General features: G+C 39.4%; 1 protein-coding gene across 2 annotated transcripts in view; it reads right to left on the bottom strand.

Moving 5' to 3' along the window:
- FMN1 (formin 1) overlaps positions 1 to 13,623 on the bottom strand; it is a 342,614-nt gene that overhangs the window by 126,845 nt on the left and 202,146 nt on the right. For both annotated transcript variants that reach the window (XM_045527700.1, XM_045527703.1), the window contains one exon: positions 979 to 1,040. In XM_045527700.1, the coding sequence (XP_045383656.1) occupies positions 979 to 1,040 (62 nt within the window). The remainder of the gene's footprint in view (positions 1 to 978; positions 1,041 to 13,623) is intronic.

Genomic DNA, 13,623 nt, shown 5'->3' with positions numbered 1-13,623 from the left:
ATATATAATGTGAAAATGAGTAGGAAATTAGCAATCCCACCAGGCCTAGAAATATTAGGCTATGGAAATTTCCTATAAGAGACTTAAGGTCCCAGGGGACATAAATATTGAAATAAATCATCTGTTTAGCTGGGTGATTACAGTGTACCATGGAGCCCCAGGCAGCTTCCTGAGAAATACCATTACTTAAGAGGCTCTGGTTCAATCTATGTTTTTGCAACCTAACAGTGAAACCAGAACAATTAACAATAGTGGGAATTCTGACTCTTCTGTGTCATCTTCTCAAGAAAGCATGCTAATTCTGTGGCTTATTTATTTCTACCTTATAACCAAAATCAAAAGACCTTATATGTGTATAGTGCTGTTTACTTTCAAAATATACTGCTACTGCTACATGTATGAAATTCTCATTTAATATAAAAAATGAGGTAGAGCCCACTATATTCTCCATGGTACTGATGATCAAACAGGATTTAAAGAGTTTAAGCAACTGGCCCAAGGTTATTCACTCAGCAGGCAATGGTAGAGCCTCAAACCTAAATCCAAACACATACTCATCATCCTGTACTGCTTCTCATACTCAATGCCACCAGCTCATCTGGACTAAGAGTTATCATCCAAGCTGGTATTAGCATTCCCATTCTTCAGAGGAAGACACTGGTATATGCCATCTTTGCAGTAGGCCACTTACCTTCCTTCACTCTGCCAGCGGGTGTCAGGGCTGGGGTCCAGGGCACATATGTGGTCTCCACCTGAGCTGCCCTGCTTCGCAGATGCGCAGTGAGATGTAGTATTTGCAGTTAACCACAGTGGGAGTGAGGAACCTAGTGCCCTTCTCATGTCTCCTCCCCTTCAAGCTTGTGTTTCTGTGTCTTAATCTATTCCACGCTATGTCAAAATCCTTCTTACCAAAGAACGTGAATGGTTCAATGATTTTTTGGGTAGGAGAAAGTTACAGAATCTAGCTTTGACACTCACATTTTCATACAAGGCTGCCAGGGTCTCCAGATCAACCACAGAGTCATCCACGTTGAAAATGGCTGCCGGGCACACGAAAAGAAAAGGAAAAGAGGATAAGGATTTGATTAGATCCTCTGAACCAGCTTTACTCCATGTCCAGTTATCAAGCAATTAATACAGTGTTGCACTTTCTTCCACAAGTTGTGCCTTTCAGCTTGTTTCTGCCCCTCTTCCTTTCGCAACAGGGGGCTCAAATGAAAGAAACCAAAATGGTTTCTATCACTGGCCTGAACCTCAGCCCTGCCTTGTTTAATTCCTCGGCCTCTGGGTCCTTTTGCAGTTTAATTTAGGCTCCACAGGAGAAGTGTTTGTGCTTTAAAACTAAATCAGTTTGTTGGTTTGAAGCACAATTTTAAATCTTTCTTCTCGGCTGGTAATTGAAGAGATTTAGTACCTAATGCACCAGAACTGACTCTTGCCCATTACCAGAAAGAGAGAGAGAAAAAAGACAATGTTGGCAAATTAAATGAATTCAGGCATGTGATTTCAGGCACCTTTCCACGGCCACTGCAAACATCTTGTTTGGATTAAAAAGACAAGAAAAAGCAATAATTGCATCAATAGCAAATTAAGATTATGGAAACCTCCCATGAGCCAGTTTTAAGGCAGGTTTTCATTCCCATGGTTTTATTAGGATTCTATGATTCTACTTGTTGTTCTACATCTTAAATAAGTCACTTAGCTGTTAACTAATATGATTTCATCTAGAGAGGTTCCTTCCCATATATACTGGGATGGAAACCTTGAGATTTTAAAGCCTTAATGGATTTGGCTATCAAAGTGTTTGACATAGGCAGGTCCACATCTTTAAATAATTATTCAAAACTAATAAGCTTGTTCCCTCAACCCTACCTCCCTTCCCTGACTTTGCATTGTGAAATTAACCAGCACGCTAGTAAATTTCCTCCGTGGCAGGCTAATTAATTTTATTAAATCAACCAGTGATACTTAGAATGCCTTAAAATTTTGCTCCTCAACCATTATTCTGTTCATTTGCATTACACCATGGTTTTTGGAGAAGGTAGGTACCAAGGTGAAGGGCAGGTTGCTTTTGAATTGTTTTGCTTCTTCTGTAGTTTAGAATCATATGAATCCTTTCATACAACTGAGCTAAGATCGTGTAACTTCACAGAACACCAAGAAATATACTTAAAATTCCTTCGCAGGCCACCTTCTCAAACTTAGGAGTTAATCAGCAAGCTACTCCTAGATATGTAAGGTAGTGAGAAAAGAGGTAAATAAGTTAGTGACAAAGTAAGCCACCTCAGACTCCACCAAAACAAAGGAAAATTATGCTTTGAAAAAGGCCAATCTGAAAGCACAAAAGAAAAAATGTAATTTGAGGAAAGAAACAATTTACCCTTGCAGGACTATTATTTTGTGTGTGAAGATAATATAAATTCACTAATTTATCAAGCAGATTTCAGATAGGACATGTATTTTTAAATGTCTGGTGCTTTAAAATACAAAATAGCCAGGAACAATGTCTGTTTTATGTAAATCCCAATGCTCTCTTACAAAACTCAGCCAACATGAATGCATAAGGTGAAATTCTAAAAATAATCTATCAGAAATTTTTGCTTCTAAACTAATCACACATGCTAGGTAACTATATACAACTATAAGCTGAGATATAATCAAAAAATCTTAACTAGTGAGAAAGAGAATGATATATGAGTTTCTTTTCCTAGTGAGTTAATATCCAGTTTTAAAAGTTAATCAGTCTGGTCCCAGATACACGGCTTGACAGGTTATTCTGTCAGCCAATCCCTTCCAGTGTGCTAGGTAGCAGAAAGAAAACACTTAGAGAGGATGGGACCAAAGAGTAAGTCATGGGCTCTGGAGACATTCATTCATTCACACATCTGGCCCTTGAATAAATATTTGCTGAATGTGCACTAAGTTCCAGAGACTGTCCTAAAAGGCTGTGGCTATAAGTTAGAAGTACAAAAGACATTGAAAGTACTGATCTCATGAAATCATATCCTAGATTGGGGATAGAAAATAAACAAGTAAATATATAATTTCAGATAATGATATACTATGAAAAAACTAAAATAGAGAAATGCACATTAGATAGGATAATCAAAGAAGTCATCTTTGAGGAAGTGACATACAAATGAAGACCTGAAAAGGTCGTTTTGCAAGTATCTGGGAGAAGAATGTTCCAGGGAGAGGTAACTGCAAAGGCAAATTTCCTTCTCTGATGAAGGAACACATTCAAGTTACAGAAGAACTTCAAGATGACTATCACGAACAGAGCAAAATTTACTCGTTATGTGACATGTTAAATGGTCTGAGCCTCAGCATATCTATCTGTAAAATGGATCTAATACTATTTATTGAAAATATTAAGTGAGGTACTATGTATGCTGGGCATAGCACATAGAACATGGTATGAACTCAAAATGGCACCTACGAACTATGACTACTATGATTTCAAATATATACCCTGTTACTGAGTTTTAATGCTTGTTAATGCCTTTTCTCCTTTAATGTCTGAAAAGAATCAGAGAAAGAAAACTACAACTACTGAGTGATTTGTGCTATAAATTAGAATTCTTAGGTGTTTCCAGAATTCTTAGGTGTTTCAAATAGTAGTCGCTATGAAACCCTTCCAGCCCTTTAAAACCCCACTCAAGGCCCAACTTCAGGAAGCATTATTAATAGGAAAATACATATACAAATAACTCGAATTACAAAAAATAATGTACTAAATGTCTTATGGGAAATACAAGACACCTCTGGGACCACTGAGAAAGCTGACCTAATTTTTATCTCTAATTTCAATCTTTCCCGCCAATCCATCCTTCAACTATATCACCAAAGTTATTTTTTTTTAAAACACAGATCTCAAAATTTTACTCTGATGGTCAAAATACTTCCAATATCTTCCTTTAAATATTAAGTGAAGTCCAAACTCTTTGGCCTGGTTTTTAAGCTCACTCCTTGCCTGGCCCCAAACCATATTTCCAATCTCATCCCCTACCACATCCTCCACGTCCCTTGGGCTCCAGCCATACTGAGCAATGGCCCATCCCTGCACATGCCACAGCTTCCTTCCTCTCCACACTTCCTCCTCCAAGGCCCAGGAGTCAAGGCTTTCCTGCCCAGGAAGGACTCCTTGACCTTTGGATCATTAAAAGTCCTCGATCTTTTCCTCTGCCATGGCACCTCACTCATATTTTACATAAGGTGAAGAGAGTATATTTTAAGAATCTATATTACAGTATGTTGCCGAACAGTTTCCTTCCTCCACTAGCTTGTGAAAGCCTTGTAGTCAGGGATTGTTTCTTGTGCATCTTGATAACTTTAGCTCCCAGCACAGTACCTGGGGTGCAATAGGCATAAAACAAATGCTTGTGGATGTGACATATGCCACAGGACTCCTGAAGAGTGAGTCCTTCTGCTGATGTGAGGAAAAGTTTCTTGACAAAGAGGACATGGGGTCTAGAAACAGAAAACAGAGAGACTTTAAAGGGGGATAGGATTTTGACAGATAAAAATATTACATTATGGAGAGGGGGGGTATTTGAATTAAAGTGGTTTGTTCCTTTCGGATTTGTCCCTGTCCAAAACATCGAGGTTTAGTAAGCAGTGGTACATAATCATGCCCTCCACTCACTTACTTGGTGTAGATCCATTGCTTGCCGAAATATTCCATAACAGAAATAAATTTAACAAATGAATTTTCTCACTATTAGGGAATGAATAAGGAAAATACCTTTCCCATCATTCTTACTTTCAAAGTTTTAAATGGCAGTATCACCTTAGGAAAAAAGGTTACGAGTAAACTGTTACATTGCTGCAGGCAGACACCTAAAACACCCATTTATTAATCACCATTAATTACGCCAAACTCATTCCAAACAATGACAATTTGTAAATATGCAATAAGTGACAAAGAACAACCAAAAAGATATGGTAAATTCCAACTGGAAGAAGCAGGTACAGACAGGCTCATGGAATGTTCAGACAATGATAGGTAGTTCAGTTTTGGCTTGAAGAGAGACTTAATTAAAGGGACTGGGGACATAGGCTGCAAATACAGTTTGGGGCAAGACCTTGTAGAATTGTCAATGCCATAAAGAGCCTGTAAGGCACTTGATATAGAGGAGGGAGTCACTGAGCAGTATGCGTAGAGGAGTAAATTGAACAGAATATTACACAGGACAGGTCAAAATTTGGGAATACCAATTTAGAGCCTATTGTAGTGGGCAAGAGGCAGCAAAAACCTGAATAGTGTGGACAGAAAAGACAGGGCAGGGGAGAAAGGCGCCCTGTAGCACCATCCAAGTGATATCACTAACTAGCTCTGGGGATGAGGAAGTGGAGTGTAAAACCACTCTGAGGCTTTATTCCTAGATGTACAGGAAGAGCTTTGTACCGTCCCCCCAGAAGTAGGCAGAGGGGTACAAGAGACGGGCATGACTGTGATCTTTCCCCCAGGGCCTAGGGAAGGAATGGAGTAGAGGAAAAGGACTAGTAAAGGAAGAAGCAGATAAAGAGATTAATTTAGGGCCGATGCCAAGTATTCCACTGAGGTTTCTCCTCTTCCATACATGGATCTTAAAAATAAAATTTAAAAATTTAAATTCATAGGTGGAAGAAGCAATATTAAGAGATCATCTGGTTGAGCCCAGGAGATTAAGGAAATTAAATTATTTCTATTATTTTTACCCTACAGAGTAGCCAAGGAAGGTTAGGGTATTGGCTAAAGGTCTAAAAAATAAAAAGGCATAAGTCCTAGGACTCCTAAGAGAGCTGTCTTATGTGTACATAATTCTACCTCCTATTCACCAAATATGGTTTAAGTTTCTAGCGGACCAGAATTCATACCTGTTAAATCTATTCCCAAAATACTGGAACAACATATTAGAGAATCAATAAATGCTCTCTGTTTAAGTCATTCTTGAAAGCATTAAACTTATAAGCCATTACGTAAACCCATTTAATTAGTTAACTGATGATCACAATATGGAAAGAAATCAGTCTTTGATTGAAATATTTTTGGAGTTACCTCGGATCAGATAGCCCCCTCCATTTTATGTGTTAAAAATACACACTCTCCATTTCTGTCTGTTCCTTTCGTGTGCACACATACACACGCACACCTTTCATCTTATAAGCTGAATAAACAAATCCCAGCCGGCATGATTCTACAGCAAGCCTCAAAGCCCTGATACAGTAATTCCAAGTAATCCTGGCTTTTGTTCCCATCTGTATAGGGCTCATTATACCAACGCTCCTGCAGATGGTGTCAGAAAGGTGAAGTGTCAAATCCACAAAGGGGAGACCCCAACAACTCATTGCTACTGCAATATCAATCATTGCTGGTAGTTTTTACTTTTATCTCCCTCCCTCCTTAGTTGTCCCCACTCACACTGTCAGTTTAGTTAGAATATTTCACCTACACCTCACAATATGCCAAAAGGAAGTAGACACACGCTGTGAAAAGCTGGTAATTTTATTGGGTTCCTTTACCTTTAAAAATCTGTTACTTGGTCAAGTCTGGTTTCTGGGCTTCTTTTTTGCAGGGAAATTGAGGCAAACATTTTTATGTGGTCCTCTGGTGCCTGCTCTGTACTACAAGAATTATATACACAAGGATCATTAGAGTAGTGTTTCACCCATTAAGATATAATAACCGTCAGCAGGGACAAAAAGCAGATCAGTATCACAAATTCAAACTAACAGGCACACATAAAAACTATGTGCCTGCTCTAGGCACATGCACAGGGTCAGGGTCTTACACAATAGCTAAATTCCCTCTCCAGTTCAGGGAGAGCTTTTCACCAGACTGGGGTAAGTAGAAAGAACATGCAGGAATTCTCCCGGCCCCCCAGCCATTTTTTAACCCTGAACATTTCTATTTCCAAAGGTACCACGTCTAAATAAACAAAGATTGTGCTTGCTGTTTGAAGGGCTTCTAATTAGTAAAAATACAGGCAGCATTACTTAAGGGAGTTCTTTTTGACGGAAGGAGCACTTTGGGCAAGAAACATGGGAGAGATTGGGATGGGAAAGGCATGCCCTTTATGTAGTCTGTTAGCTTAACCAAAGTAATTCTGGTCATTTACTTCCAAAATGTGGAAGATGTCACAGACAGGTAAGGTTGGCTTGGCTCACCAGGCTTTGGCTGATGTTCGTTTTAAGAATAATTCCTATATAGCCTATTTTGTTCTTTTTTGTATTTCCTTAAGTAGCTGACATGATGGACTTGTACAGAGTGGCTGTGTAATAATTGTTTGCAAAGGGACTAGATTTATTCTTAGCCCAGGAAAGCAGAAATTGATAGGATGACTTTACTGATAGAAATTATTTTGTTCACAATGTTAACTTCTAATAGCCACCAAAACTTAGCTGTTTTGCTCAAATTACTGATTTTTTTTTTTTAGGGCTCAATAAAAATTCAATCCAGGCCACATGAGGTGGCTCACACCTGTAATCCCAGCCCTTTGGGAGGCTGAGGTGGGAGGATCACTTGAGGCCAGGAGTTCAAGATCAGCCTGGGCAACATAGTGAGAACCAGTCTCTACAAAAAACATAATAAAAAAATCATCTGGGTGTGATGGCATGTGCTTGTAGTCCCAGCTACTCGGGAGGCTTAAGCAGGAGGATCGCTTGAGCCCGGGAGTTTGAGGCTGCAGGGAGCTATGATGGTGCCACTGCACTCCAAACTGGGTGACAGAGAGAGACCCTGTCTTAATCAACCAACCAATAAATACAAACTCAACTGAAAAGGAAAAGAGAATAGAGTGGGGAAAGTAATGGAGAAGGACTTGGTTTGTTAAAACTCCCATGTATCCGACCTCACAAAACTCTGACAATCCTACTCCCCTGGCCTCTTCCAAGGAAAAGGAAAGGAGACCACAGGGTTCATGGGAGGAGGCAGAGGTAGAATGAGAAAGGTGAAGAAAGGGAGAGCAGGAGCTTGTTACCACAGTTTCACCTCCCAACAACGAGGCCATCACTGAGAGGGAAGACCAGGTCCACGGTAAAACTGCAAGAGGTGAAAAGGAGGGAGCAGGCAGAGAGGAGTGTGGAGCGTGGGGAGCCGTGCAAAGGCAGGACAGGAGGCTGTACAGACCTGCTCCCGCTGAAGAGCAATGTAAACAAGTCTCTTGACAGCGGTCATAGCTCTCCTATAACTGTTCCTCTCTTATAACCTACGCCTGACTTTCTTCCTACTGGCCGCTATGTTCCACCTCCCATCAGTACCAGGCGTGCCTGTGCGGACAGAAATGCACAAATCCTCACTCTGTGCAAGTATCCAAATGAGCTACTTAAGGGCACAGTGAAGAAGCAGCTTAAGGGATCTCTGTCCACCACACCAGAGGGTGGGGACACCAGGCAGACTTTACTGGGGATTAATACTTAACAATTAATAGCTCGCATTTACCGGGAGTTTCCTCTGTGCCAGGCAGGGCTCTGGATGTTTTACATTTAATTGTATGAGGTGGGTGCTGTTGTTTTACAGATGATGAAACTAAGGCACCAAGTCATACAGCTTGATTTCCCAAGCTCAATCCCATAATTAGCCCAACTATCCTCCAAGGCAGTGGGAATTTACTGGACCAAGACGATACTTCTTCCATCCTTTATGGGTGTCAGACTACAAATAATTGCCCACCTAAAATCCTTACCACCTAAAAAAGTCAATGAATCAACCAACCAACCAATGAACCAACTACCCACAAAAGTCTACAAAGAAACCTTGGTCTCTAAATGGCATCACATGCTTTTTACATCAATCAGCAATCTCTGAGTGGGAACCACAGACAGCCCATGTTATGAAAATTTCATTTACATATATCTATAGTTCCATCATTATTTAATTATTGTTAATACTTTGTTAAATTCTAATATGCTATTTCAATGTATGTAATATTATAAAATGAGCAAACTTCAATCTTTAACTATTTGCAGTTATTAAAACATAATTAGTAATGCAATTGAGTCATAGCAGACAGAATTTCCCCCTCCCCCAGAAAAAGGAAACCTGGAGCTTGAAAATGCCTTATCTTAAATAAAAAATAAAATAAAATCTACAGGAACATAATGTCTAATTTTCTTGAAAATATAGCAATAATAATCTTACACAGCATGCCAAAATGACCCAAAAAAGTAGCTAAGACCCACAAAAAAATGAAGAAACACACAAGAGTTTCCTTGTAAACACATAGAAAATAAGAAATATCAATGGAATACAGCTTATAATGTTATCTACATTGCTAAATGCCTGCTAGTGTGTCATGTTAGTCAGTCTAGACCTTAATTTGGGCTTTGATGGAAGAAGAGGCAAGCATAAAAGACACAGTGAACAGGAGCTGCCTGGGAGGTGGGAGAAACGACAATCACAAAAGGGACACTTAGCTAATCTGTTTCAAAACCTCAAAATCACTCAATCTTATAAAGCAAAAAAATCCCAATTCTCGCCTAAGTCCAGGCATGCACTATGCCTGAAGGTGCCTGAGATGCCACTTTCTAGGTACAATTAAAATTGTCCATGGTTCAAACCTCAAAGAGGGACACAGAGCATAGAATTCACAAAACTTCCCTTCCTATATCCCCTCTATTCTCTGGAGGGCAGTGGAATGAGAAACAGTTTGGGTTAAGCTGCTTCTGTTCTTCCATTAGTTCTGGTTCTTTTAAGCCAAAATTACATTCCAGGCAGATTGGATGGTCTCAGCCAGTTGCCCGAAGGTAAAGTACAAAGAAATGCCACCTTCTGCTTTCTGGACTCGGCTCTGTGCATAAAGGAATGTGTCATGGCTTAGAAAGAGGTGGGTGGGAGCCCTGCTGCTTAGGTGTTTTAGACTCAGTGGGAGGAAGGAAAAGGTGGAAAAGGAAAGGGAAGTACTAGAGCTACTACTTATATTTATCTGTTTTTTTTAAAACTCAGTTCTACCAATGTTTAATAAGTTGAGTGACACTGCCCCTTCATTTAATCCGTATGTCAGCAGGTCAGGATTATATGTCACTTTTGGTGGGTAAACTCCTTCATACGTGACAGCCTCACTTGTTTCTTTGCTCTCAACATATTGTGATTTTGGGGAGCTCAGTTACATGAAGTTTTCTGGTTCTAAAAATATGGTTTTAACCAGACTTCACAAAATAAACAAGTTGGCTTTAAAAGGTTCCTACAGAGAAACCCCAAACTAAAGATAATCTGTCAACGATAAGAAAATGGCAGAGCAAACACTTTGATTGCTAGTACAAGCTCTTCATCAGCCATGGAAGGGGGTAAAAACAAGTACAGTTGAATCAGATCTGCCAAGAAGTTGATCTCCATAAATAGACTTTATAAAGAAAACTATTTGCAATGTGGGTTTAAATTCACTATCATTAATAATAAACCTCAACCTAACAGTATATTGACCCTTGAGATACCAGCCCAATGAGAACCCATCAAAATTAGCAAGACATCATTAATTTCATTTTAATTCACATTTTTGTATATGTTTTAAAATGTACATATTAGTTCTATCAGAGATTTACATAATGTACGTGTTTTAGAGAACATACATTAAGAAACATGCCCTAAAACATTTTACTGGTAAGGGTGTATGATAAAAAATTTTGAAGACTAATTGCCTTGTGAGTAGAGGCTATTCTAGGCTAGGTTGATATCATTCCTCAGGAAAGTCCTAGGTAATTGAAGGCGAATTTCAGATGCTTAGTCAAATTCATTATGTTTTAGATAATTTACATAAACCTCGATAGAGATTTCTGGAAATTATTAAAGCAAAAGGGAGCAAGGTCCAATGGGCTTTCTCAGATCTGGGTTTTCGTCTCTGAGCATACAACTAACTGGCATTGCTTCCTCACATTTTGAACTGAGATTCCTAAACAGAAAGACAGTCTATGACGCAGCTGGACTCTCAAACTGAGATGCTGAACTAGTACGAACTAAAATTAAAAATGTTTTATTTTGATGTTAAATACTATAAATATGAATTCTGAGTGTACGGGAAATTCCAAATGAATGCCGGGAGGTTTCTGGCACCTAGTCTGTTGCAATGCATAGGGAGGTTTATATCAAGAACAGGCAACAGCAATTTTCCATCTCCCCTGGGACAAGAACAAGAGGAAATCACTAATGTGGAATGAAAACACTAATTTGCAATCTCCAAGGATGCCAAATGCTTTCAAATATAAGTCATCCTATCTGGCAGATGGAAAACCAACAATAAGTTGGTTGCTTATTCAGAGTCTCTCCTGGACCAAACTCAAGTGCTGTGAGTATCCTGGTCAGCCTTCTGAGATCATGTTTCCTCCACAACCAACATCTTCCCTTAGGTGATTTAGTGTTGTAAACTCCAGGAAGGATATGGATTTGGCTTTCTTCAACAAAATGTCACTTATGTAGAAGGAAACAGATAAAGGTGATTTTGGGGGGTATATTATAGCCCAAACCTAGCCCTATCCACTACCACCAGCTTAAAATTTTAGATGCTCACTGAACACTTCAGCAGACATGTCTCCAGTCACATCACACTGAAATCACCCAAAACAGAGTTCACCTTCTGCTTCAACCCCTGTTTTGCTCCTGTATTTCTAGTTTCTGGATTTGGGCACCATTATGCACCATTTATCACCTGAACAATTACAATCCCTTTCTCACAGATTTACCCACTTTCAGTCCTATTTTTGTTTATTCATTCAACAGGCACTTGAAGACCATTACCTGTGTGGCAGACACAAGTACAAGGTACTGGGGACATGTCAGTGACCAGTTTCCTCCTTGAAACTTATATTTTGGTGGTAGATATCAATGAAAACATAAGTAGATGAACAAGTAAGACACTTTGTGCTGTGGAGGAAATAAGAGAATTGCCTTAGGATAATATATTAGGAGGCTCTGGAAGGGCCTGTTTGAGGTGATATTTAAGCTGAAACCTAGAGTAAAGAAGAGGAGCTAGCTACATAGAGAATGGGGTGGGAAAGCATTTCATACAGAGGGAAGATGCTGTGCTATTCATTCAAAACATGTTGTGCAAGCAAGGACATGGAAGGAGGAAAAACCTTGGCCTTTTTAAGGAATCAAAGATGACCACTGTGGCTGGCGAGAGTACAGCAGGAAGGGATGCGAGCAAAGAGAAGGAAGAGAGCCGTGCTCCGGCCAAAGCACACAAGGCCTTCGCGGCCAGTCTTCCATGCGACAACCGCAGAGATCATGTTGCACTCAGAATCAGACCACCGCACTGCCTCTTAAATTTCTTCCCCCCATTACTGATGCAGTAATGTATAAATGTCTAGTGATGATATTCAGGGACCTTCTGGTTTGGATGCTGCTTGTGTTTCTAGCCTTGTACCTGGAAACAACCCACATTCACATGCAATGTATATGTTCCAGCTGTGTCTTTTTCACATGTCTTGTTTCATGCTTTTTCCTCAATTAGAAAAGCTCCTCTCTGTGTGATGACTACTATTCCATCCTCTCAGACTCATCACAAGTTTTATAGGAAGAGTCAATATATTGCTTTCTGTTATTTCGTAGCCAACCCTATTGTAACTTTGGGCTGCTTTTATACTTCCCCCACCATCGTGGGGGCTCTGGAGGTTATTAGGGTCTGGTCCTATGTGTGGTTGTAGTCATGGTGCCTGATATACAACTGGCACTTAATACATGTTGAAGGCAGGAAGACAGGCAGTTAGTTTTGTCTAAACACACTAGAATGGAATACATGACATTCTTCTGATTCTATGTAGTTTAATACTTAGTTTATATTTTTAAAAATAAAATTAAATTCCATAAACATTTGAATATATGACTTATATATGTGATACATTAGCCCAGTTAGTTGTAAACAATGCTTAGTCATCACAGAAATTCCTAGCCAAAAAAATGCAACGTGACATAAAAGAAAAGAATTCTGGCTCTGCTACTTGTTATCTGTAAGAACTTATGGTATAGAGCACCAATATTCCACTCTCTGAATGTGCAGTATAGGCTGTGCCTAGTGGACTGCAGAGATGTGCTCACTTTACAAAGGAGGAATATAAGGTTGGTCTTTAAGGGTTGAACCAATTAAAGTCATATTACCCATCTGTGGGTGGTAACTGTGGGCTAAAATACCCAAACCTTATCTCAGGGCAACAAAGCTGTAATCTTAGCAAGATTGAAATACCACTGCCATTTAGAAAACTAGAATGCTTGAGGCTCTCCAGAATGCTTGTAGGTACTTCTATTCCTACCAAATGAATAGTACACTTTACAAGAACCAGGTACTGCATTTTGTTTACAAATCTGTTTAAGCCTGTCTCTTTGTATTCTTGTCTTTATCTCTCTCATCCATCTCTTTGTTCATTCAAAAATTATTTATTGTGCGTTTATGATGTATGTGCTGGGATGGAGTGATGGAAATAACATTTTAGTGAAGAAAATGGCATAAACATATACATAATGCCAAGGAGAGACAAATGATTTGGAGAAAATGATAAAAGATAATTTTTTTTAGGCATGAGAAAGGAACATTCTCCTCTCTAAGTGAATTTGCCAGCTTTCTGGTTTATACTTCAGCTTCTCATGAGTTTAGAAAGTGCAAGTTAATGCCTCTGGTCTTTGTGCATTGACAAGGATGAATATATGACCAGAAA

This window comes from Lemur catta, chromosome 1, assembly GCF_020740605.2.
Source record: "Lemur catta isolate mLemCat1 chromosome 1, mLemCat1.pri, whole genome shotgun sequence".
NCBI lineage: Eukaryota > Metazoa > Chordata > Mammalia > Primates > Lemuridae > Lemur > Lemur catta.
The sequence above is the reverse complement of the archived record's forward strand: the minus strand, read 5'-3'. Positions and strand labels throughout refer to the sequence as shown.